We start from the raw sequence: 23,828 nt of genomic DNA on the forward strand, positions 1-23,828 counted from the left end.
ACAACAGGGAAAAACATTGGGCTAAAAAGGTCCATTGTTCTGCAAGTTATACTGTTTTCAAGTAGTATAAAGCAGCACAAAAGGAAAATGTAATAGTTATTTTTTCTTATTTACACACCAGGACTGAACAGTCCAGCGTTAAACTTTCCGATCAACATCGTACACCGAGACCAGTCAAAATAATTATTGCTTTGATTAAAGAAACGAGGCTCCACACTGATTCAAAAGCTTCAATTCTTTTATTTTTTGTGCACTTAGAATTGCATATGTCATAACCTATACAGTGGTTTAGTCATTCTTTAGTTGGGTAACAAGTACACATGAGCATAAACAAAACAGAAATTGTGACACACAATTTTTGTAGTACATTATTGATGCAAATGATATTCTAAACAGAGGTAATTTGCTGCACTCATGAAGTTGTTTCAAAGTTCTTTCTTTGAAGTTTCTTTATGCACAATATGTATTTTTTACTGATGTTACAATGGGATACCAACTCAAACTTTGATTAGTCTGAGGAAAGGAAAAAATAACTGGAAATGCATAGACATGACAGAAACAAAACCAAAACTGGCCAAAGAGGGACTATTGCACAGTTTTACAAAGTCACGTGTAACTTGATATTGTTGTTGGAAATGATTGGAAATGGAACACCATTTTGTTATTTAAATTCTAATATTTAAATATACAATTTCATGAACTTGTATATAATTTTTTTTTAGTCTAAAAGTTAAGCCCTCTTAAAAGTGAGTGCAGACTTTTTGACTTATGAGAGCTCTTCAAAATCTTATTTAAGAGAGTATTTAGACTCATAACAAACTTTCATTTACTAGAAAGGTCTGCGTAATGGTAGAGTACCTTCAGTTGATAATGTGTGATTGAAAAACATCTGGACTTAAAAATCTCTATAATGAATATCTCATTTATACAAGGATTTGTATTTTTAAATAGTTGTTTTTTAAGTAACTGCCTTTGGAAAAATGAATTATTATAATACAGAAAATATGTAAAAACTAAAAAATAAATTTGTTTACATAGCACCATAAAATACTTTATTTAAAGTTGTGATCTCTCAGCCTCAAGTTGAACTTTAGGGATGGTTTGTATAGTATTGGGGTACTTTTTGGTTCAATCAACACTTTAGTCATTGCAAGAAGAAGTTCTATTAAGTACAAGTACTAGCATGTCTTTAATATCAGCCTTCAGCTCTAAAGATAACCTTCAAGAAAGAAATATCTATTTTTATCTATTTAAAAAGTATTAAGGTTATATTTAGTAACAACCTATTGCATTTTGTGTATGTTGTGGCAGCTTATTGGGATTTTATATGCGTTTATACTGCATATTCTAACCAAAAACATTTAATATTACTTTATTACAAAAACTATTCTATTTTTAATTTTTTTGCAGAGACATCTGAAGCACCAGGTGTTGACAGGGAATTAAATGTCTTGAGTTAGGTAAGGTGCATACAAACGTATTTACAGAATGTGATTAAAAACATCACTTGAACTTGTTCCTCTGGCTCTAAAAACTGAAATACGTACTGTAGAGTGGAGATATGATAGTAGTTACAAATATGTAACTGTAAGTTCACAGCATGGGCGTTATAGCTTCATTGAAAGAAGGGATTTCTAAACATATCCAATCTGTAATTCTTACCACAGAAAAGAAATAATGGATTACATAATATTGCATGATAATTGAAGTACTATATAAACAATCTAAAAAATGCCCCTAGGTGTCAGTAGGTGGAATGTAAAACACTTTGACACCAGCTGGATTACAACAACATTTTTTCCGTCAATATCATTACAAATGTTCATGTGAAAAGCAAGAAAAATGAGGCAAGACATGTACAGTATCTCATAATTTACTGCGAAGCAACATAACAGTCCCGATCCACCATAGCTTACGCTGTATTTAAATTCCTGAAAACGTTAGAAGGTGCTTATTGCTTCTTTAGCCATTTCAAGTTACAGTTCAGGCCTCAGCATTTTTTTTTTATAGCTTTTTGCAAAGATGTTCTGTTGGTTGAAGGCATTCACCGAATTTGGAAAGTGCTGCAGGGAGGGGGAGCAGCCTACCACCAGATGGCGCTCCAAGTCAGCATGAGATGAGGAGAGGGTTTGCTAGAGAAGTGTGACTTGATGTTCCCTCTAGAGGTGTGCTGGACAGCAGCTCACAGGCTGCTAATTCATGATACAGAGCATTAAGAACCTCCAAAATGTGGGCTTTGCCTGCGTTAAAACCAAAAGACAGAACACTTGATTTCAGGGTAATATCTTTTTAGCCATTCATTAAGAAATTGATAATTACTACTGTTGTAGTACGCTAAGACACAAACAGCCACAAACACAGACATGCATGCACTTACCTCTTTTGGAATGTGATGCATTCTAATTTATTTACAGCCCCTAGCAATGATTTTTGTCACAAATATAGCTAGATCTCAACACATAGACTAGACTGCCATCCCCTTAATGTTTGGTCTGTACTTTATTCATGAATATATGACTTGAAAAAACTTGATGCCATCAATGTAAAGAGCATGTAAAGAAAGTGACTGCACATAACTGCCTGATTTTTAGAGGTGAAAATTAAAAAAACTAGCCACATATTCTGAATTCTTTCCCAGACTTTATTAATTTACTAGTGCATAGCAAAAGAAAGATCATCAGTGTCTCAAGATCAATTAAGACAATAAGTATGTTGAACCCAAAGAGATGAAGAGGTCTGTATTAGTCTTCAAACACCGACCATCCTCCTTTTGCTGTGCAATAACACATTTTTCAATTACGTGCACTTACTGCTTTGAACTCAATCAAAAGGGTTACATAAAGGCGAGAGAATTTCTTACCATGTTGGGGGTCACTGCATGATTCCAAGGTGCTCAGCAAGATCTTCCCCAAAGATCTCCTCGACACATTCTGAAAGAAGAAAGTGCTCATCATTCACACATTTAAAAACGGGTCTAGGCAATATATAACACATAAATGTCTCCTTTGTACACCAGCATGGTTTCATACACAAGCAAGACTGTCTGTCTGTCAGACAGGTCGCGATTAAGATCTAACCAGGTCACGGAGCTGCTGCAGGAGCTGCAGCACATCCATGAGCTTCTCCTCGACCAGCGACAGGCGGACTCTCTCCGTCTCGAGCATCTGCAGTTCCATCTGAAGCAGCTCCGTCTCCTCAGCTTTCTGCTGCAACTCCATCACCAGGGACTCCTTCATCTGTGCCCGATACATGGAGACAGCACAATGGCGGAATGAGAGGGACACGCAGGCTAAGGAAGTAGGCCCAAATGAACTGTTCTTCATTCAGCATGAGAGGGGGTAACTTTTTTAGAACCAAAGCTTTTTTCCAGCTCTAAAGCTAACAAACAGAAATTTCACAACATGAACCTTCAGTGACATTGGATTGTGAGGTGTTCTTACAGGTTGAAATATTTTGTAACGCCATCATCACATGTAGAAAACAGGGTCGTCCCATGCTTCGGTAATGAAAGTGGACAGTCATAATTACACAGGTGTTGTAGTTATTATTATTATAGAGACATGTTTTGTCAAAGTAATACACTAGCCAATGGCTTATTGACACGGTGTCGTTTTTTGCAATGTAAGGGATACTGTTTATATGAGTGAGATTTCCTGCGTTCATCACATTTTGAACTAGCAGCATAAAAAGGGTAGGTCTGTGGAATTTTCTGCAGGCCTATACCAACAGCAAATTGAAGTAATTGTTGAGGAGGAGTGCACAATGAAGAGAGGTTTTACTTTGAAGACCTTTGATTACAGCTCCAAAAAAGTTCACAAAGGATTTGAGCTAATTTAGAAAAGGCTTAGTCCCAAGAATTGGTCATACATGCAAACTACAAATAAATGTGTAATTATTACTGTCCAGTTTCAGTTATCCATACAGAGTTGGTGAGCTGTTACAAAGGTGTAATGGTATTCATCACATATTCCTTATTTAATGGCTAGTAGCCAGTTCTTTTAGACCCTCCCACAACTCCCTCTGTGAAAAACGACCTCCTGTTTTCAGTTCAATGTGCACCCTGTCGATTTCTTTGTCCTCAGAACCGTGCTTTACTCTTGATCCGGATGTAATCCTCTGGGATGACTATCACAACACCTTTCAGAGTTTTTAAACGTCCACTTGTAGACTGCAACTATACAAGATTATGTAACACAACATCCTAAAGTGTACAACTTCTAAAGGTTCAATAGTAATTGTTCAAGTTTTAATTTTAAGAAGACGGAAGCAAAATATGATGGATTTTGTGCAGGATACTTTAAATTATCTTCAAATAAGTTCTTTAATATTAAATTGAAAATGAATTCAAGAGCTTGGCCCAGAATATGGACAGTGATCTATTATTTTTGAAGATATTGCTTCTTGCGGTTCTTAAACCAACAGGTCACTCCTAATTCTCAAGAGTAATAGGTTGGACATTCTCTCCATACTCAGATATCTATGTATTATGTTTCTAACTGTACTATACCTGCTCCATATCCATCTCCATTTTCTTGGCCTGACTCTCCTTCAACTCCAACTGTTTTGTCAGTTTGGTGACTTTTTCCAAAAGCTCCACTACCGCACTCCTGCTTTCCTCATTCTTCGAACCACCGAAATGGGACAGCAGTTTTTTCACAGTTTTGTCATCACACCTGTGGGTCAGGGGAATATTCAGTAAAACATTAAGAAAGCTTATCAGTTCATTTTTTTTTACAAGGGTTATTTTTTATAATCTGTTCTCAGTGGTTTATAAACATGTTGTTACTATCTCTGTATTTGATTGCTTACCACTTCATAGTATAAAAGTAAATGAATCCAAGGTGCACTTGGACTGTTAACATAATAAATACAAAAGGAATGTGGAAAATTCTCTGAACGATCCCTTTCACGTCATAGAAAATCAGACGCCAAGTGCCTGAAAATGTCCTTGCTTTGTGTTTGTGCCACTGGAGTGGAGTATTGTGTTACAGGATGACAGATCTGCTGTACCTGTCCCCACAGCAGGATAGTCTGGTGAGAATCCTCTTCACCTCATCCACCTGGCTCTGCTGCTCCCCCGTCCACTTCTCTTCCTCCTCATCCGAGGCCGCCTGGCCCTCGACTGACCGAAACAGCTGTTCCTCCGCTGGGCACAACACACACCGCAAGTATTATCACATTGCCACTGGTTAACTTTCAGAGACTGCGGGTGGGAACGATGTCCTCCAAAACTCAAGCGCCATCAGAAACACTAAGAATGATTTTACCAACACAACCTGCCTGAATGCTTCACAACCTCTTAGCTGGTATGTCCTTTTTTTTTACATGCTTTTCTTTCACTTTTGAAATGAGAGATTAAAATTTCACCAGGTGTAAGAAAGATAGGCCGCATATCTGTAAGCTAACTAGTCAGGCATCTGTTGTACCTGTTGTCGCTGGAATATGTGTATTAGCAGAGTGAGCTCCTGACTTACTGTTATCAGGTGGTGGTTCTGCATGGCCAGTAGGAGACCTGCGGTCTGACTGTGTGTTGATGTAGCACCTACTGGCCTGCAGGGCGGCAGCACTGTGCCTCTGCTCCTGGGGGCTGCTAGGCAGTATCTGAAGCTTTGATACCTCTGACCTGAAAAGGAAAACATTACGGAGGATGTGGTCAGAAGTTTGAACTCTAAAATTTTTTTTCACACTTTCCTGTCCACCTTCACAAAGTCAAATCAAAAACTGGAAAGTTGGAAATATTTTTTTTTGTTCCTTTTCATTTAAAGAAACAGAAATATTCAAATGAAATATAGCTAAAATTTAATTTTTCATTTTTTAACATCAGCTTGCATTCTTCTGCAAACAAAAAAACGCTATGGCAAAAGTCTGTGTGAATTATTCCTAAGTTTTATTCAGTATTACTTGAATACTGGAATAATTAATGTACAACAAATGTGTCACAAAGAACCCATAAGCTCATTTAGTTCATGATTTCTAAAGGAGATATTAAAATAATTGTAACATAAAGTACATTCCATTCAAAAGCCGCACACACAACCTGAGAAACATGTGAGCATATCGCAGTAATGAAGCTGTTGTAGTATGCGTGTATATCTCTCTTTATAGTACCATAATTGGTAGCAGTTCTTTCCTGAATTTTTTTACATTTCCTTTCTGAAGAGAATTAAGCATAGATAATTCAATACAGGCTTCACAGAAAGAAAAAACTTAGTGACTTACTGGCGTTACTACTGCTGGTGTGGCGCTTGTCAGTTTTCTGAGATCTTTTAGAATTTGTTGCGCCAAGTATAACAGTATAACAGTAATCATGTGAAGACAATGGAAAGCAAAACCCATTAACAGTTGGTAAATCCATTCATAGTACAAATTTTCCACTTAATTTGTTAAATGTACAGTTTGGGCCAAAATAATACACCCAACAGAAAATATTCCATGTTGGCATTGAAGTCTAGAACTGAACGATCACTTAAAGGATTAAATTTATTACAAATTTTTTTTTAGGTGAGAGAGTTAATCAGCACACTCCAATCAGCTCTGTTACGTAATTGTGCTACAATCAGCTCCTTGATTATTTAAGTGATAATTAGAAGGATCGCTACAGTAATAAAGGAGGCATGTTACATCAGCGTACAGCAATGGAGTGGATTCGGGAGACTGCAAGATACATTACTCTAATCTAAACAGTCACAACTTCTTGTTTCCTGGGCAAGTTCCACCAAACTACCCACCCAGGCCCAGGAAACACATTTCCTTTTGATTTCCTCCTTAGAAAGAAAGAGTTGTTGTGCTTAGTTTTTCTTTCTTAAGATTTTGGTGTTAAGGGCATTGAAAGAAACTGTTAAACTGTTTCCAGATGATATTACCTTGTCAGGAAAAAACACAACAGTTTTCCAGGGGATGAGTCCTACAAATAACTATACTCCAGCTATACAACCACTGTTTAAACATCTAGGACAGAGGATATGTTGTGGTATTGAAAAAAAACTGGAAAGTGATGTATTTAACATAATGATCAAGACATGTATATATTTCCAACATGCTTTGAAAAAGAATATTTTTAACTGTGTTTATCACTCAGGATAAAATATACAAAATATAAATTGTGCAAGTTAATAGATTTAATTTAAAACAGAGAGGGAAGAAAATTAAAAATATTAATACTGTGTATGAATATGTATAGATTATAACCCTTGGGGGTTATTAGATACATGAAAAGTGACTATTTTCTCAATTTAAGAAAGTAAGGGGCTGTAGAATTGTATACTCTGTAAAATGCAATAAGTAAACTATCCTAAATAATGAATTCAGAAATTGAGTATTTAATCTGGGGCCCATTGTAAAACAGATCAATCAAATTCAGCTGAGGTCTGAAACTGAGCTGTACTTTTCTCAAAGGTTCAGAAGGCAAATGAATCCCCACAGCTGTCTGGGAAGATGTCAGTGACACACAAACACAGACTCAGGCAAGTTTCCATGGAGACACCCAGGCACCTCACATTCATCTTCAGCTTTTGTGTTTCTAGAAAATGAACTGCTCAGGGCGTAAAAAAATAAGGTCACTGGGCTTTTCATGTGATTGGTCTCAAAGTAGTACCCATGACTAATTGAATTTTAATTGATGCTCCACTCATTGATGGGGAACGTTTGGTAAAGCACAAGGAATAAAGTTTATGTTAGCAATGGATATATAAAGCTCTCTTTTTGTCAGACAAGACAAATGAGAAAATGCTGAAAGCTTTTAGCCCTTGGAAACAGAAACTACTAAAAGAAACAGTACCATCTCTATGAAGCCTGAAAATACATTCCTTCAGTGGTGTCTCATATACGAATGCATACAATATCAGATGTATTATATGATTAAAATAATATTTCAGTCTTATTGAGAAAAATTAAAACACTGAAATGAAGTCTGGGGAAAGTAATGAATCAAGAAATTTCTAAGTGTTTCTTTATACAAGTTGTACAGTAAGCATATGGATATACAGATTAAATGATAAATATGCTTGTGTGAATCAGTAACACTGAACTCATTTGGCCAAGATTTAGTGATTGTAGGTACAGTACATAAGAGACCCAGTGTCACTTGAATTCATGGTATAATGTCTCAAATATACTGCCAGTAGTCAAAAAAAATGCTAATAAACTTAATCCTTAAAAACAGTTAAAGGAATTAAATCCATAAAGTTCCAAGCGAGGAAAATCTTTTGCTCAGATGCGTATTTCTTTAACCAATTGTTAAGGGCAATCGACCATACTCTGTTTATTGCACATCTAAAACTGTATGTCTTATCAATTTATTAATAATGTTAAATTAAGCAGTACTGCAAATTAAAGGATAATTCAGTTGGCACACACTGTCACACTGATGTCACACTGTTGAGAGGATTCTTGAGGATAGAATTTGATGTGTAACACCTAAAGGCATATGAAATCATCAGTTTATGTTTTTGACTCTTTTATTCAAAGGGACACACATCTGTAGCAATTTATACAGCCAGGTTGGTATTTAATTACAGCAATATGAGTGAAATACATTTTCACTTTGAAAAGATACAAATTTAGAACCCATATATTCACTACTCCATTCTATTACCTAATAGGCACACACTATTAACTTTTATTAGCAGCATATAATGGGTTCTTTTTCAAAAAGTAGAAATGATCTGTTACAGATTTTATAAACAGTAAGTGCATTTGACTGTAAATATGTCTCCAAAATGTGCATCATTTTCCTTGTCTGTAGACTAATCATACAACTACTGTAAGTGAACTGAATGCCATAGATTTCAATCTCTACCAGAACAAAATGTCCTTCTCTGTAGCCTTCTGTAATTCTAGCTCAGTGATTAAATTCACTTTAGGTTGAGAACCCTGAGCTTCAGGATAGAGTCAACCATAAACACAGAGCTGGTCCCATCTGGGATTAGTTAACTTCTCCATTATTATTAATTTTATTTTCTTTGATTTCTTACTTGAGATGGGGGACTTTTTTACCTTACCTTATGTGATCCAGTGTTTTACTGTGATTGCAGGAAGTCATTGAAAATGATAGATTATACTTTCTAATGAAGATCTGTATTCATAAGGAGTGGGGTTTTGACTCAAGGATGAAAACTAATCTGAAAATACTGATTAATCGAGATAGTGAACAGATGAATTTCATCGTGCTGTGTCCTTTGAATAAATGGATTCAGAGTAAACATTAATGGCTATCTTGGCTTTTTTGAGGGAATCTTGAAATACTAATGGGAGTTTTAGCATTGAAATCTAACAGTATATTTTCAGTGTCTATGTTATATTGTCACAGCATCTTTCAAGTAAAGATGGTATTTAGCTGAATATGTAGCTTAAGCTTGTCTTGCATTCGATTGGCTATTTCATGCACACCATGTGTGTATACTAAACAAATGAGGTACCACTAACTGATTTTAACAAATAGCTGTCACAAACTTTAAACACTACTCTATATATTCCCCTCACATTAAAAGGTAACAGTTAGGTCAAAAGACCACACATGTGGACAGGACTTCACAATAACAGCCTTATCTGTAAAGATGGATACATCAAATACCTACAACAGTTAAAGGATCAGATAGGGTGGTTGGAATTCAATTTAAATGTGATGAAGTTGTTGGCCAGCACACTGGACAAAAACAATATCTTTAGTCTCAAACTACTGAACTGTTAATTCTAGACATAATTAAACAAATATCCTTCCCGTTGCTTACTCAAAACCAAACAGACATTCAGTTTGAGTCTATAAAAAAAAAAACAAGCCACAGAAATAAGCCATATCCAATTATGTAGATGTAAAGTTTGGAACCATTTTTAACTTTTTGGAGCCCTGGTATTTATGTAGATTACTACAAAACTTCAAAAACAAGGAAGCTAAATTTTATAATGTTAGATGTTAATCATAATGTCTTAAAGACATTAAGATCCGGTAATTCAAATGATAATTTGTCTGTGGGCCATGTAAAACATTCTAGCCTAAGAATTTTGTTCTTTTCCCAGCTGATTCTTCCATCTCCATTTTTTTCCAGGAGACTTGAGGCTTGAATTAAATCAGAAACAGATGCTTAATGTAGATGGAAGAAACATATTAAATACCTGCTGCAGTCCACATTTAGAGGAATTTCCAACTCTGTAGTCTGAGAATATCAATCACAGGAACACCTTGTTTTTTTTAAACCTATAAACTTTCTCATTGAGAGAGGCATATCGGATCTCAAATAAAAAAGGACACTTCTTCTTCAATCGCATGTTTGTTTCATCACTGAACACATACTGTAGTACTAACAATTTACTATTTGTGCATGCAGTTGGATTAAAATGCAATCTAATTCTATCTATATGCTCTACAAGTATATGGTAAAATCTAATACTTTCAGTTCTGTAACTGCTGTCAGTAAATTCAGTTGCGCTACATACATAGGCAATTTGTTAAAGAAATACTACCTTCAACCCCAGAATAATGACACCGCAGTCTTCTCTGGATATCTGTACTGAACAAGGAGTTCAGAACAAGGAGGTACCTGTTATGTGTTACAGCACAGAAGCAAGTGGGACCATCAATAGAAATTAATAAATAAAATATGAATTACCAAGATCTGGAGGAGTAATAAATAAATCTAAAAGCAGTGCAGGAACATTTATTTAACAATTTACCTTAACCTCCTTAATCTTTCAAAACCTCTTCATCGATTTGTACAGCCAGATACAATACACTGTTAGGTAGCTTCATGAGTCTGTAAACAGAGTATAAAGCAAGATTGAAATATTTATAAAAGGACTCAATATCAGGGCCGTATTTACATAAGAAAAGCCTGCTGCTTTTAGGCAACAGTAATCCCAGCTGTTTGTGGTTATAGTGAGGACACAAGGCCATTTCCTTTGTTTATTACAGAGAGGGCTCATAGCAGCTCTTACTAATCTGAGCTCCCCAGAAAGCGTCCTGTAGGATTTTAGAACGTTTCCACATTTTAGCTCTAAAGCAGAATCAAATGTACAGTACCTATAGAGTTTACAGAAGTGACCCTTAAAATGAAAGAACACATTAACAACTATGCAAATCGCGACACATGCAGGTAGAAGATGCTGCCTGGCATGTACTTAAAAGACCAATTTTCCTTTCCCTCCTTTTCTGATGACAATGTAGATTATTTCCGGAATGGAGTAAATTTAAGAAGACGTAACACACCAAGACTTAACATTTAAGAGACTAAATTCATATCAGTGAATTTTCAATTGATAAAAAAAAAGTTCTCATCAGATATATTTAGAAAATATATATAAAATCAGAAAGTATTTGGCATAAGCCACTCTATGAACAAAACCCTCTTAATTAAAATCAACGGAGAAGTGCTCAAAGTGTGCAGTACCTCTGTGAAGGGTGATTTGGATGATTTTTACTTGGTTATTAAAGATATTTATCTTGTAATATGATTTTTTTAAACATGCATCAGGAAATGCTATACTGAAAACTAGACAAAAGAGTTAATCAGCAATGCTATAACTGGAAACAGATAGCTCATATTTATAGACATGCTCTACAATATCTGAAGAGGTAATAGTGTTGAGCTGCTCCAGCCTTAATTTTGACTAGTATCCGAATATTAGTTTATATTTTTAATGTCAAAATATTGGGTGGATGACTACACTTCTGGCAGTGTGATATTATAACAGATATGTTAAAAAGTGTAAAGAGTGGCACATTTCTAGTTTTTGTCACCTCTCTGTCTCATCTTGGAGACATTGTAAGAACTGGGTTTGCAGAGCAAAAGAGTCTATTTCTCCGAGTATAAGTACAGACCTACAGTTGTGCCCATTCGCCTTCACTCCTCATTTCACAAATGAGCTTCATGCCAACATGATATATATCTTATGAAGCTTGGTCTTAAAGTAGATTTTGTTTACTTCTGCCTTATGAAACTAGAGAAATGCAGATAGTTATTAATCGGTCCCACTCACGTTTTATGGATTAGTTGTGTTAGAAGGCCTTGCACATAAATGTTTTCAAAGGAAGAATGTGACATACAGTACATGCTTGAAGACATTTGTGAGACAGAAACATCCAGAACTGGTGTAAAAAAGGAGATTTTAGTATACTAGATTGCATCAGCCATATTAGGAAAAACGTCTTATTAGACATGGGACAAGAGGATTTTAATAGTTTTTTTAAAAGGCCCTCAAAAATGTATGCAGTTATATAAGAGTGCTGATGTCTGCACAGCTGAAATTTCTTCAAGCTGGAGGAAGGGCTGGGGGAGGGAAATTTTCCAAGATGACAAAAAATAAGGGGGTTTGGCTCTTGGTTTTGAAACCCATACAAGAACAACACTGCAAAATAAGAATCCATAAAGTTCAGGCAAACTTTAAAGTGCATTATCCCTCATGGTAAGCTTCTTCATTATTTATTTGGTGAAGATGTCACAATCAAACACCTAGATAGACAGAGAAATACTATACGTAAATTAATTATTAAAATTAAGCCACACATGGAGATGAATTGGTAATATTCCAATGTCGCATTAGATATTGAAGATGTGACCAATCTGAGCCAATTTCAAGTTCTTTTTAGTGAAACACAGGAAAAATGTGTGGAATTTTAAAAAAACACTGAACTTAATGTATAGCATTATTTTCTACATCTCCAAAAACTACTACTGAATATTTTTATTCGATTATATAAAGACATATTTTTCAGATGTTTTGAAGCATCATAGAGAATAAATTGCAGATCTTAAACAATGAAACATTTATGTTGATTCATGAGTAATATATATATTGCAATCCAATAATTGTATAGAAGAAGAATTTACTTTAAGCATTAATCATTTTAGTTTACCTATTTTTAATGCAAAGACAACATTATATATATTGTTTAAAATACTGAAGGACAATTCAAGGTGATGTACAATCCCCATCCAAAGTAGTCTCCACCCTGCAGATATAATACAGAATTACTTTAGATTTAATCAGAGTGTATGAAAAAACCCAAACGAATGTCGTTTTAAGCCCTACTCTTTATAAGCTAAGGGACCTTCACTTTATTATTATTTATTCCCATCTTAATCAAGGTGCTCACATTGCAAACTTATCACAGGAACCAAAAAAACTATTGACAAGAACCGGAGTATCACTTGTCAAAAGCAATGAACCAGATATTATAGGACTTTTTCATCATAAATAAAGGTGGGGCACTAAATTAACAAAAAAGGAAAAAGAAGACTGTGTAGCTGGTAGATCCATTATGTGTTTTTTTTTACTTAAAAAAACAACATTAAGATACAGGTTGTTCTCCATATCTACTTGAAAATGGTCTACTAGGGCTTACTTTTTTCCTTTCACAATGCGGTTTAGGAACACTGTGGCTGTTGTGTGCTTACATGGAGAAAGAATAAAGGAAAGGGAAAGGTCCTCCTCTCTTGTGAGACTTGAGAAATGAAAAATGCACTTTTTTTTGGTCAGGGGGCCATTGAACACACAGCTGAGTGTTTGCGCCTTCTTCCAGATGGTAGTTCTTTCTCCGTTCTTTTTGTACCTCTCTCCCAACGGCCTCCATTGTTTCCTATTCCATATTATTATGCTTTTTTCATTGGTCCTACTGACTGTTTGATTTAAAGCCTTACTTTCTCTGGGTCAGGAAAAGCCCACAAGAGTAAAGGATAAAAGACGGTGACACTTCGCTGGCCTCTCCTTTCTTCACGGTAATGAACCAAACTGTTCATTCTTTCTCCCAGGCCCCCATCAACCACCTCTCACACACATCCCAGTGGTGCCCTGAAAAGAGGCCCCTGCTTGCCTCAGTTGCAGTTTCTCTTATCATTTTAGTCTTTGTATGCAGCAACTAAGAAATCCTTTGTTATGAAGCAGAGCTCGTATAGTTGGACGGGAGATATGCCCTACACTGCAAGACAAATACGTATTTTTATTTTTAAGAAACTCATGCAGGCTGGTGACGGTTACAAATAAAATTGCCGCTAACAATCATCCGTTCAGTTGTGAAATCATAATCTAAGAGGGATCAAGCTTTTAATTGAAGTGAAAGCTAATACAAGTGTCACCAAGTGACCCACTCACAGTTTTACAGTATGTCACAACATTTCCCTGGAATTAGTAAGAACACCTTTGCAGTTATTCTGCGCTGGTAAAAACTGCGGCCCTATAACAATTGTATAAATGTACAAATGGGTATGTGATCCTCTAATAACACAGAAACACAGGGTAGGAGGGACACCTGTCCATTGCAGAACACTGGCATACACACACAATTTAGAGACAACAGTTCATCTGTAGCATGCTCTTGGAAAGAGGGAGAAACATAGATGTAGGAACATGCAAGCTCCACACGGAAGGTGTCCAAGTGTGGAGAGAAACCCAGGACCCCAGAGATGTGAAACAGTAGCACCAACCGCCATGCTGCTCATCAGCTCTTTTTAGCATGAAATGCTGTGTTTAATATTAATGCTGTGTTTTAGCAATAATACTGTGTTTAAAGTGTTTTTTCTTTCACTGATTGTATGTTGCAAATGATGAAACCACTTTGAAAGGATATCAAATGATAAACATGTATATAGATTTGATAATATCAGGTGAATTTAATCTAAAGAAAAGAAATGCAATGAAATTAACCCTTAACATTTTCTTCCCTAATGAAGGGTTCTTGGTATTTCACTCCTTGAACTAGCACTCAGTCTCTCAATACAAAGATTGTGCAACCTGTAGGAATAAAATGTGGCTGGATATTTGTAGGTATATTAAGCTCACACATTTTCTTGAAAACACTCTTTAGTTTCTACAGTACAACAGTTCAGACAAACTGTATAAAAGTTAAAGATTCTCTGACAAATCAGAGAAAAAATCACGTCCAGCTGCTGCCTTTATAAATGCGGGGGCTGCAATTTCAGCTGACATGGGAAAAGGAGAACAATACTTCATCCTTTTTTGTATAAATTACCGTAAAATACTGTGGAATAAAGCCAACACAGAAAAGAGATCATCCTGAATTTTAACAATCATCGTTAGAGGGGAAGGTTGTTTCAGATTTAGGACTTCAACTGTACTGAACAAATCTTGCACATTTACACTTCATTCCAATCTTCCAATCCACTGTTTTGACAAAACAAAGTGATACACAGAACTCCTATTTACATAAATTACAGCCTCATTTTCTAACATGCGTTATGTTTTATATATGTTATGGAACATAAGTATCCCTTCATAAAACACATTACGAATCTCCTTATTTTAAAAATATTGCTTAGTTCAGGGGTCCAAGGAGGCCACTGTGTCTTTTGGTTTTCATTCCGTCTGTGCTTTGAATAACTTAATTTGAGCAATCAGTCGCTTAATTAGAAGATACTAACGTGCTTTCTCAGCTCTTTGATCATTGAGGGCTGCCGATAATACCCACAGGATTATGGCTTTCCAGGACCATGGTTGGACGCCCCTGGAATACAATTTTTTTTTAGTTTCAAGCAGGGGCACGGTAATTAACACTAGTGCCTCAAAGCTACAGTGTCCTGGGTTTGATTTCTGGCTGGAGTGCCTATCTGTGCAGAGTCTGCATTTTCCCTGTGCTCCCATGGGTTTTCACCAAGTGCGCTAGTTTCCACCTCTGATGAGCATGCACGATAGGGTTGGTTGACTAATTTAAATCAACCCTTTCTGGGGCTTATCATCATTGGGGTTCTTTCCCAGTACAACCAGTAAAGGGATTCCAGAGAAATAGAACTGGCTGCTTTTGGAGGGCCTCCTGTTGTCTGAGGAGGTGATTGTGGCTCATGGTTTTTTTAGCGGATCTATAAATGACTCCAGAGAGAAAAACCCAGTAAGCATTGACTCAAAGAAGAGCAGACTGCATTATAAATTGCAGCAGATGAATTAAACATGTTGAATTATTAAACACATGAAGACAGTATATTTGTATAAAGAGCAGGAGGGAGAGATATTTATACATTTTTCAGATATTTATATTCAGGAATTGGGTTTGGGAATTGCAAACATTTCTAAAGTGAACAATGACTAAATCTGTTAGCTTCTATTTGTTTTTGGTAAAGGTCAGAACAGGTGAATGTAAACACTTTGTTTAAACCTTGAGACTAAAGAACTTCAGCCGTGCGTCCAAGCTGATCAAATGCTACTTCGAGGGATATGACCTCATTTCTTATGAAGATACTTTTTCTGGCACAAACAGTGGGCACCCAAAGGTTATTCTCATTTATCTCCAAACAGCTGCTGGTCCACTGGACTTCCTCCAGCAGTCTTTGGCCATTCTTTCAGGGCATTCTGCTCCTCCTGCTGTATTCTCAGAGAGATATATCTCCTTATTCTGGAGTCTAACACAGCCTTGAAATTATTAGAGCAGATTACTGGTTACAGACAATGTGTATTAGCATTTTTCCTAAGCCTTAGCAGATGGCCTTTTTGGAAGGGCTGTTCAAGCAGCCATAACTTTACAGTAACACACTGTGAGCTGGCAGGATATTTCCAAATTAGGAAGGTGGGAAGAATGTGTCTGAAAGTTAAAGGGACTTTGGGCCATCCATCCTCATCAAGACCTGCTGCAAAACTTTCACATTCCTGAAAGATTCTCTGGTGTCTCGTTTATATTATTGTGTTCTACTATTACCTGTCGTTAATAGGCAGTTGTGAAATACTGGAGGCTCAAAACAAACTTTATCTTGACTGGCGTATAATGTGCAGTGCCCATTTATGTGTGTTAATTGAACTTCAAAGACATTCTGGTTATTTTGACCTAAATAAAAACATACTTAAAGTAGCCTTTAAAACTGATCATTGGCTTTTTCCTCCTTGAAGAAAAACTCAGTTAGGAAACTGAAAACCATGCCTCTTTAAATAAAAGCATGGCTTTTATTCTGACACTGATAAGAACAGATAATATTTGGAAGATACAGTATTACACAATCAAGAATAAAAAGATATTGCAAAACCCACGTAGTTGCCATTGTACAATTCTAAGTATTGACCAACAAGTTACAGTAAAGCATTAACATTTTTAAAATAACACAGAAATGCTATTTTGCTTAGTAACTTTGTGAAAAAGTCAGCTAAATTCTTGTGTTACTAGATCCAACTGCAAGCAAAGTATTCACAAGTCTTTCGACTTTGTCTTTGCTGACCACATATATTCCAAATGCGCAAGATTCTCTTAGGTAGAAATTAAAACTAAACAGTATTATAGTGTGCAGCTGTTCAAGCTTAGAACTGTCAGGAAAAAACAGCACACTGAGCGCAAGATTTAACAGGCTTCAGAACTTCAGGACACAGCAGGATATACAATATCTAGACAGCGAGACAATTTATTGGACGGTGGAACTCTTTATAAAGATATTATAAATCAACTTAATGGCAGCAGAACGGTAACCAAGAGCAAAGCCAAGTCTATGTGGTATGGGGAATACAGGATTTTTTCCCAGGATGAGGCAAAAGTATCAACTGATCCAGAAACCGATTTTGCAAACCATCTCTCGAGAAGACTAAGAAAAAAACACATAACAGGACTTTCACTAAATGTATAATATTCTTTATTTTGGATATGTATAATCCACATCTTTTTAAATATTTTTATCAAACTCAAAGTTTTAAATTTTGATAGTTCTATATACAGTATATGTTTAACCGGTTAATAGTTCAATGTATACTGTATGCACAAGACTTCCTTTTTACAATAAAACTGAGTTCAAAACAAAAAGTAACCATTGTGAAATCTTAATTAACCCTCATTCGGATTTCTGGTGGGTAGGCACATAGAAATGGGTTGCTAGGATATAATAAGGGAGTGTATCAATTATTCAGAGACTGGTGAAACTGCAAGAGGACTGTTTGGAGATTGATGGGAACTTTCAATCTGTTTCGGTCTGGGTTTTCTGGGGTGAATGGAGAGCTCTTACAATGTGTCAGCACCATTGTCATGTGAATGATTTACTTTGCTCTGAGCACATCAATGGAACGAGGCAGGGATATGCTTTCTGGCTGTATTTCAGGCTTTGGAAACAGAATGTGAGGGCTGGAGACCTTGGTACTTCAGTGTAAGACAAAGTGAATAAGAATATATTAAAGGAAGTTTAAAACCTCAAGTACTTTATGGATAGAAGGATATTCATACTTCTTTTTGCACAAGAGCGGGCTTCCTTGAACTGGTTGAGATACAATAATTATCAAGTCAAAAAAGTCAGGGAATAGGACCATATTGTTTGAACTCAAAGATACACAGTGAAGCTTCATTTAATCCCTGTTACGAAACTGGCCACATTTCCATTTCCATGTCCCTTGGACAACACGTCATGCTCATTTTCTTCTAAGTAAAGGCTTTTTCTTCAGAAAAGCCTTTACTTAACTGGTTCCATTCTTCGCCCCCCTGCCCTTCTTAGTACCACCTTCCACGGTCTCCTCTATTGTTATTGTTGTATTGTTGTAATTATAATTGTGTCCTATCTTGTGAAATCTTCTTATTTATTGCTGTAGTCTTCTTATTTATTGTTATTGTCATCCTGTAAAGCGCTTTGAGAAGCCACCTTTAAAGGCGCTATATAAAATAAAGTTTATTATTATTATTATTATTATTATTATTAATGAAGAACATTCCGGGAAGTGACTCTACTGACCAGGCCAAGCCAGAGCTCAAGTTGTTGTTAATTCTATGAAAATAAACATGATTTCCACAGCTTGGCATCCAAATAATAAAGTCCAGCAGATGTTATATTTTGGTCAATGCCAAATACAATTATGTTGCTTGATGACGGGTTTTCCTATCATATATTTAATGGTAGAAAATGAACACAGTCTTAGAAGTCTAATCAGATTTTCTTTCAATATTAAGTTAAATTGGAAAAAAATGACTTTCAGACATCAGCGCCTTTTGTGAAAGACTACTTCCTTTCCCCTTCCTTATGTATGCATTAAAATGTAAAAATAAAGGAAAATAATTAAGCTAAGAACAAATGACCAATCTAATGTTCCTAAATAAATGTTATATCTTGTGCAAAGATAGAACTTTCTGGATACAGTAGACAACACTGCCAAAATACCACTGTGCAGTCTTTGCCTCCACATGGCTTTTAAATGGACACAGGAAATCTGAATCTTATGTTGTCTATTTAAATGCATGTGACAAACTACTATAGATTCCATTTAGTTTCTAAAAAGTCCTTTAAATTGTAATTTAGACATTAATGAGGGATAAACACAGACTTTAAACACTCAGCCTTGCATTAGAAAAGTTCAATTTAGTGCTGAAAGATGGTCCAATTCACTCAGAAATTAATAGCTTGGAACAGAAATTGTACACAATTAAACAGACCCAAACTGGTATCCAATCCACCACCCACACTGTCTGCAAAGCTAACCCAAACAAAACATCGCTGAGAAAAATTAAAAGGAACAACACGTTAAGCAACAGAAATAGCATGCATTCTTCCCTTAGCCTGTAGAAATCAAGTACAGACTAAAATCAATAAGAAATTCCCACTGTGCTCAATGCTCCGCATCATTGTTGGAAAATTTAAGCTAGAGAGATTTGTTTCAATATGTAATATAAGGTTAAGGCAGGAGCTCATATGGTAACAGCTACTGTACACGTGTACACGTCTTTTAGTAACTGGATTTTGTTTTAAATATAAGGGGAAAGCATTTATTTCTTGGAAATGCATTGAAAATAACTTCCTTCTAGTGCCATCTTTAAATACCAAATTGCATGAACAGAAAAATCAAGCACTGCAATAAAATATGAGCAGAAACCAGCACATGCTCTGTGCAGCCTTAAATCTTGCCCATCTATCCAGGCTGTGCGCACAGAGAGTGTTCTAATTACCTGTAATAGATGAGTTCGGACTCCAGCTGCAGGATGTGTCTCTGGAGCAGAGGCATGTGATTTGCTTTGGCTTCTAGCTCCTTGACTTTTCCCAGGCTGCTGAGCACTGCCTGCCTTGCGTCTTCCACCTTCTTCCTCATCTCCGCCTGCTCGTGCTTCAGGGTTCTGTTGCAGTCTTCCAAGGTGAGCAGGGCCTCCTGAGACCTCCTCAGCTCCTTCGCCAGCTCCTGGTTGTACCTCATGGCCTCCTCTACCTGGCTGTCTCTGGCGCTGCGGATCAGCTCTATCTCTCGGAAGAAACCCTGCAGGTTCCTCAGGTGGCTTTGGGTGCTGTTGTTTTGGGATGAGAGCCTCCTGTTGGCTATGAAGCAGCCCCCTTCAGCCTTGTGTTTCGAGTGGCTCTTCCACAACCCTACCTGTGACAAACGATTAGCCTGGGATCAACCACAACTACTCTGTAGAGTGCTTTTTCATGCCACTTAGCCCTCTGCAGTCTGCAGCGCAGTTAGAAATCATCACGTTTGTCTGCTTCTGTAATATTAGTCTGTTGCCTGTAGCATTGTACAGCAATATGAGAAGTTTTAAGATTAAAAAAAGCCATGATGTTAAAAGCTCTCTCAATAAAAATCACAGGCAATGTCTGCAGTGCCTTCTATAAAAAGAAATGCTCAAAACTTACAGCTACTGTATGTACCTCCAGTTCCACTAGTTCAAAATTTCACCACTTCAAAATGTTCAAAACCTCCACCACAATTCCCTGTGCACCAAATGAAAAATGTTCACAATCTAGGACATATTTGCCTTTCCCCAAAATCAAGGTGTGAAACATAAGCTTCAATACTTTAATAAACCATCCGGTTAAATTATGTAGAGAAAAACAGAGTTGTCTTTTTCTGCACAGCTGGTTTACTTCACAGGCATACTTATTTTAACATCAAATGAAAGGGGCTGATGAAACTGACACAACGCTATGGTAGATCTTACATTACTGACACCAAACAGGAACCTGGAGACTAGCATACACATATTGTATGAGTCTTTTTCCCCTATATTGTTTAAATTGAAATTGAAGACTATCAGACCCTTTTAAGTGCATATTTTATGTCACCCAGTCGTTATTTGCCAATGGAAAACAATTTAAAACATTTGATACGGATGATGAGGTGCAAAGCAGAATCATTTTGCTGTGCGAGGAGAGCAGATGAATAAAGTAAAAGATCATGGATCAAGATTACATCAGTGCCCACCTGTAGTGCCAACGAACGGGCATCGCTGCTCTGAAGCGCCGCCCGCATGTCTTCCACTAGCTCTCTCAGACTGGTATTCTCATCTTCAAGTTTTACAATCCTATCTTCAGCCTCTTCCAGTGCCACGATCTCCTCGTAACATTCCCGGCTGCAAGAGCCCAGCTGTCTGCAGTTTGCTGCATGTTGATCTGGAGACGGAGAAGACCCCCTACTCCCTCTCCGTTTACCGCTGACGGACAGCGTATTTTCTCTGCGCCTCAGAGGGCTTCTCAGCCGTATCTGAGTTTCGATATGCTCGCTTTCTTTCCCCACAAGCAGTCTCCCGTTTTCGTACTGGCACCCAGCTTTTGTGCTGAAATAGCCACAGAGTTTAGCATGGAATTGCCTGAAGGTAAACTCTTTGGGGATATTCTCCAGCATGCCGGCACATTCCTCCTGATCAGTTTCGTTATCCAGACCCAAAACTTCACAGAGTATTTTAAAATCTTCAGCGGGGATCTTCCCTTCTCCTTGACAGTCCAGATGGTGAAAGATCTCTTGCAAATATTGATCCAAACCGGTGGCCAAAACTATTATTTCGTTTTCCACCCCGCGGTCTAATCCATAATGATAAGATAAAGTACTGACAATCCACTGGGTTCTCCGGGCTGGCCGACTGTAGGGATCACAAGTATCTTGTTTATCCATGTCGGTGAGTTTGGCAAAGTTAAATTTGATAAATGTTCATCTATTAAAGAACAAATCCGGTCGAGTGAAGAAGTGAGATGCTATAGCCTCCCATGTTCTGTGGACTGTTACCACACCACTTTGGACTAGAGACCCTCTACTACAAAAAGCGCTCCTGCGCTCTGCACACCCCTCGTTCGCGCACGCACTCCTCCACTGCTCCAGAAAGAGCGGATCAAAATAAAAACTCAACATGTGTTTGCTGACGTCCCGGGAGAGGCCGGGTTTAAATCTCCTGCGCACTTTTAATTATTTCAAGATGTCATTCAGCACGGCGGCGAGAGTGCTTCGGTCTAGGCGGATGGTAGCTGCCCAAGTCTATGTGCCCATTACTTAAAGGCTGTGATGGACTTGAAACATACATATGAATTTATCCACACAATCTCACAGTACATTTGCATGGTTTGTAATGGCGAAGAAATCTGAAAGTATGACGTATTTTCTTAATTTTCCTTTTGAACAACAGCTTATCAGACTGCTCGCTGTATATTACTTGCCCATCCATCATTTGCTTAGAAGTGTTAAATTCTGTACCGTTAGTCAATGTTTACTTGTTTTTGTTGCTGACCACACTAAACAGTGCACATCGAAGCTTTCACCGAAAGCCAACGTACTGTACATGACAATACCATTTAGTTATTATGACTCGATAATAGACGGTTTTAGTCGAAGCACCTGCTGCCCTTTGGCACAAATGATTCAGGTGATCATTTCTGGCCCAGCTGCACTCCTCCAACTACAGTTTCCATTTTGTTGTATTTTTAATACGAAGCACTCGCGTTGCAATTGAGTAACTGACTGAGTCTGAGTCTCAATTACTCAGTCTGAGTAATTGAGTAATTGAGTCTCTTACTAATTGGAATATCGTCGTGAAATTGCAATATCCATCACTCACTTTTAATTTTTGTTGATCCAGAGAACTATTATTTAATAGTATGTGTAGCTGGTAAAGAACAGCCAAGGGGTGCTTTTTATTGCTTTTATTATTTCATTATCCAAGGCGACCTACATAACATAATAGCATTTTTTATGTTTATTATTAATACTTTTAGCGATGTCGTTCCTTGGGAGTTTCACGAAAAGCATCTCGCAATTATGAATTTGAAGCAAAGAAAATGAGTTCACTCCCAACAGCTCGGCTATCCTGCTTTGAATTTCCAAACGGTTCCCAGTTAGATGTAATGCATTCAGCGATTGTCATGTTAACCTTGTCGTAAAAACGTCGACATAAATTTCTGCCAGAGCACCTGCCCTCTCCCTATCCACACGAGTTGCTTTTCACGGATTTTTCACTGTTCTCGGGCAATTAAGAATAAAAAAAAGACACAGACATCAGAAGCATTTGGCCCTCGTTTGTCCCTCTCACTATTCATCTGCTGTTTTGAGAACGTAAAAGAAGACGAAAAGATTTATTATGGATGTTGCGTGACAAACTGAAACAGCATGTTACGTCTACAGGGAAAGTGTGTCTCAAAATATTCCGAATTTCTTTAATAGAAGGTTTGGATGAAGTAGCACAGAATGTGTTTTATAAATATATTTAAAGAAAATAAACGTCCATTACAATTGATTCAGTTGATTACATCTTGCTCCTATATCCCGGGGGTGGGAGATATGTATTACTCAGATGTGTTAAGCATAAACATAGAACCTGAAATATTTGTTTTATAAACCACACGCTGGCAGAGATCATTCATGTCTAAAATAACACGCAGAAGGATTTTAGAACGCAGCATTATTTACTCTTATTAACGAAACAACATCAGCAAGTTGTTAATAATTAAGGAATAAGCTAATAAGCGATGCTTTTAGACTAATAAATATTAACAATTGTAAAGAGATACAAAATGAGATACATGCCTGCGGACATTACTCTATTTCCAAGCTTAAGTACAAAAATACTCGTGCAACATACGCTTCGAAAAACTTTTACGAGTAACCATATGAAAAAAACACCTGTAAAGCAAATTATTAATTATATAACGCAAAATGCTGCAGAAAAAGTATTTAGAAGTACGTAA

General features: G+C 36.9%; 1 protein-coding gene across 1 annotated transcript; it reads right to left on the bottom strand.

Annotated features, from left to right (window-relative positions):
• Positions 1 to 220: 220 nt before the first annotated feature.
• Positions 221 to 22,803, bottom strand: efcc1 (EF-hand and coiled-coil domain containing 1). Its single transcript, XM_006631038.3, has 8 exons — positions 21,082 to 22,803; positions 19,835 to 20,250; positions 5,475 to 5,623; positions 5,011 to 5,146; positions 4,508 to 4,673; positions 3,078 to 3,236; positions 2,861 to 2,930; positions 221 to 2,240 (listed from the first exon to the last, which is right to left on the bottom strand). The coding sequence occupies exons 1-8, from the start codon at positions 21,766 to 21,768 to the stop codon at positions 2,107 to 2,109; spliced, it is 1,917 nt and encodes a 638-aa protein (XP_006631101.1). The 5' UTR covers positions 21,769 to 22,803; the 3' UTR covers positions 221 to 2,106.
• Between the last annotated feature and the right edge of the window lie 1,025 nt (positions 22,804 to 23,828).

Source organism: Lepisosteus oculatus, chromosome 4, assembly GCF_040954835.1.
Source record: "Lepisosteus oculatus isolate fLepOcu1 chromosome 4, fLepOcu1.hap2, whole genome shotgun sequence".
Classification (NCBI taxonomy): domain Eukaryota; kingdom Metazoa; phylum Chordata; class Actinopteri; order Semionotiformes; family Lepisosteidae; genus Lepisosteus; species Lepisosteus oculatus.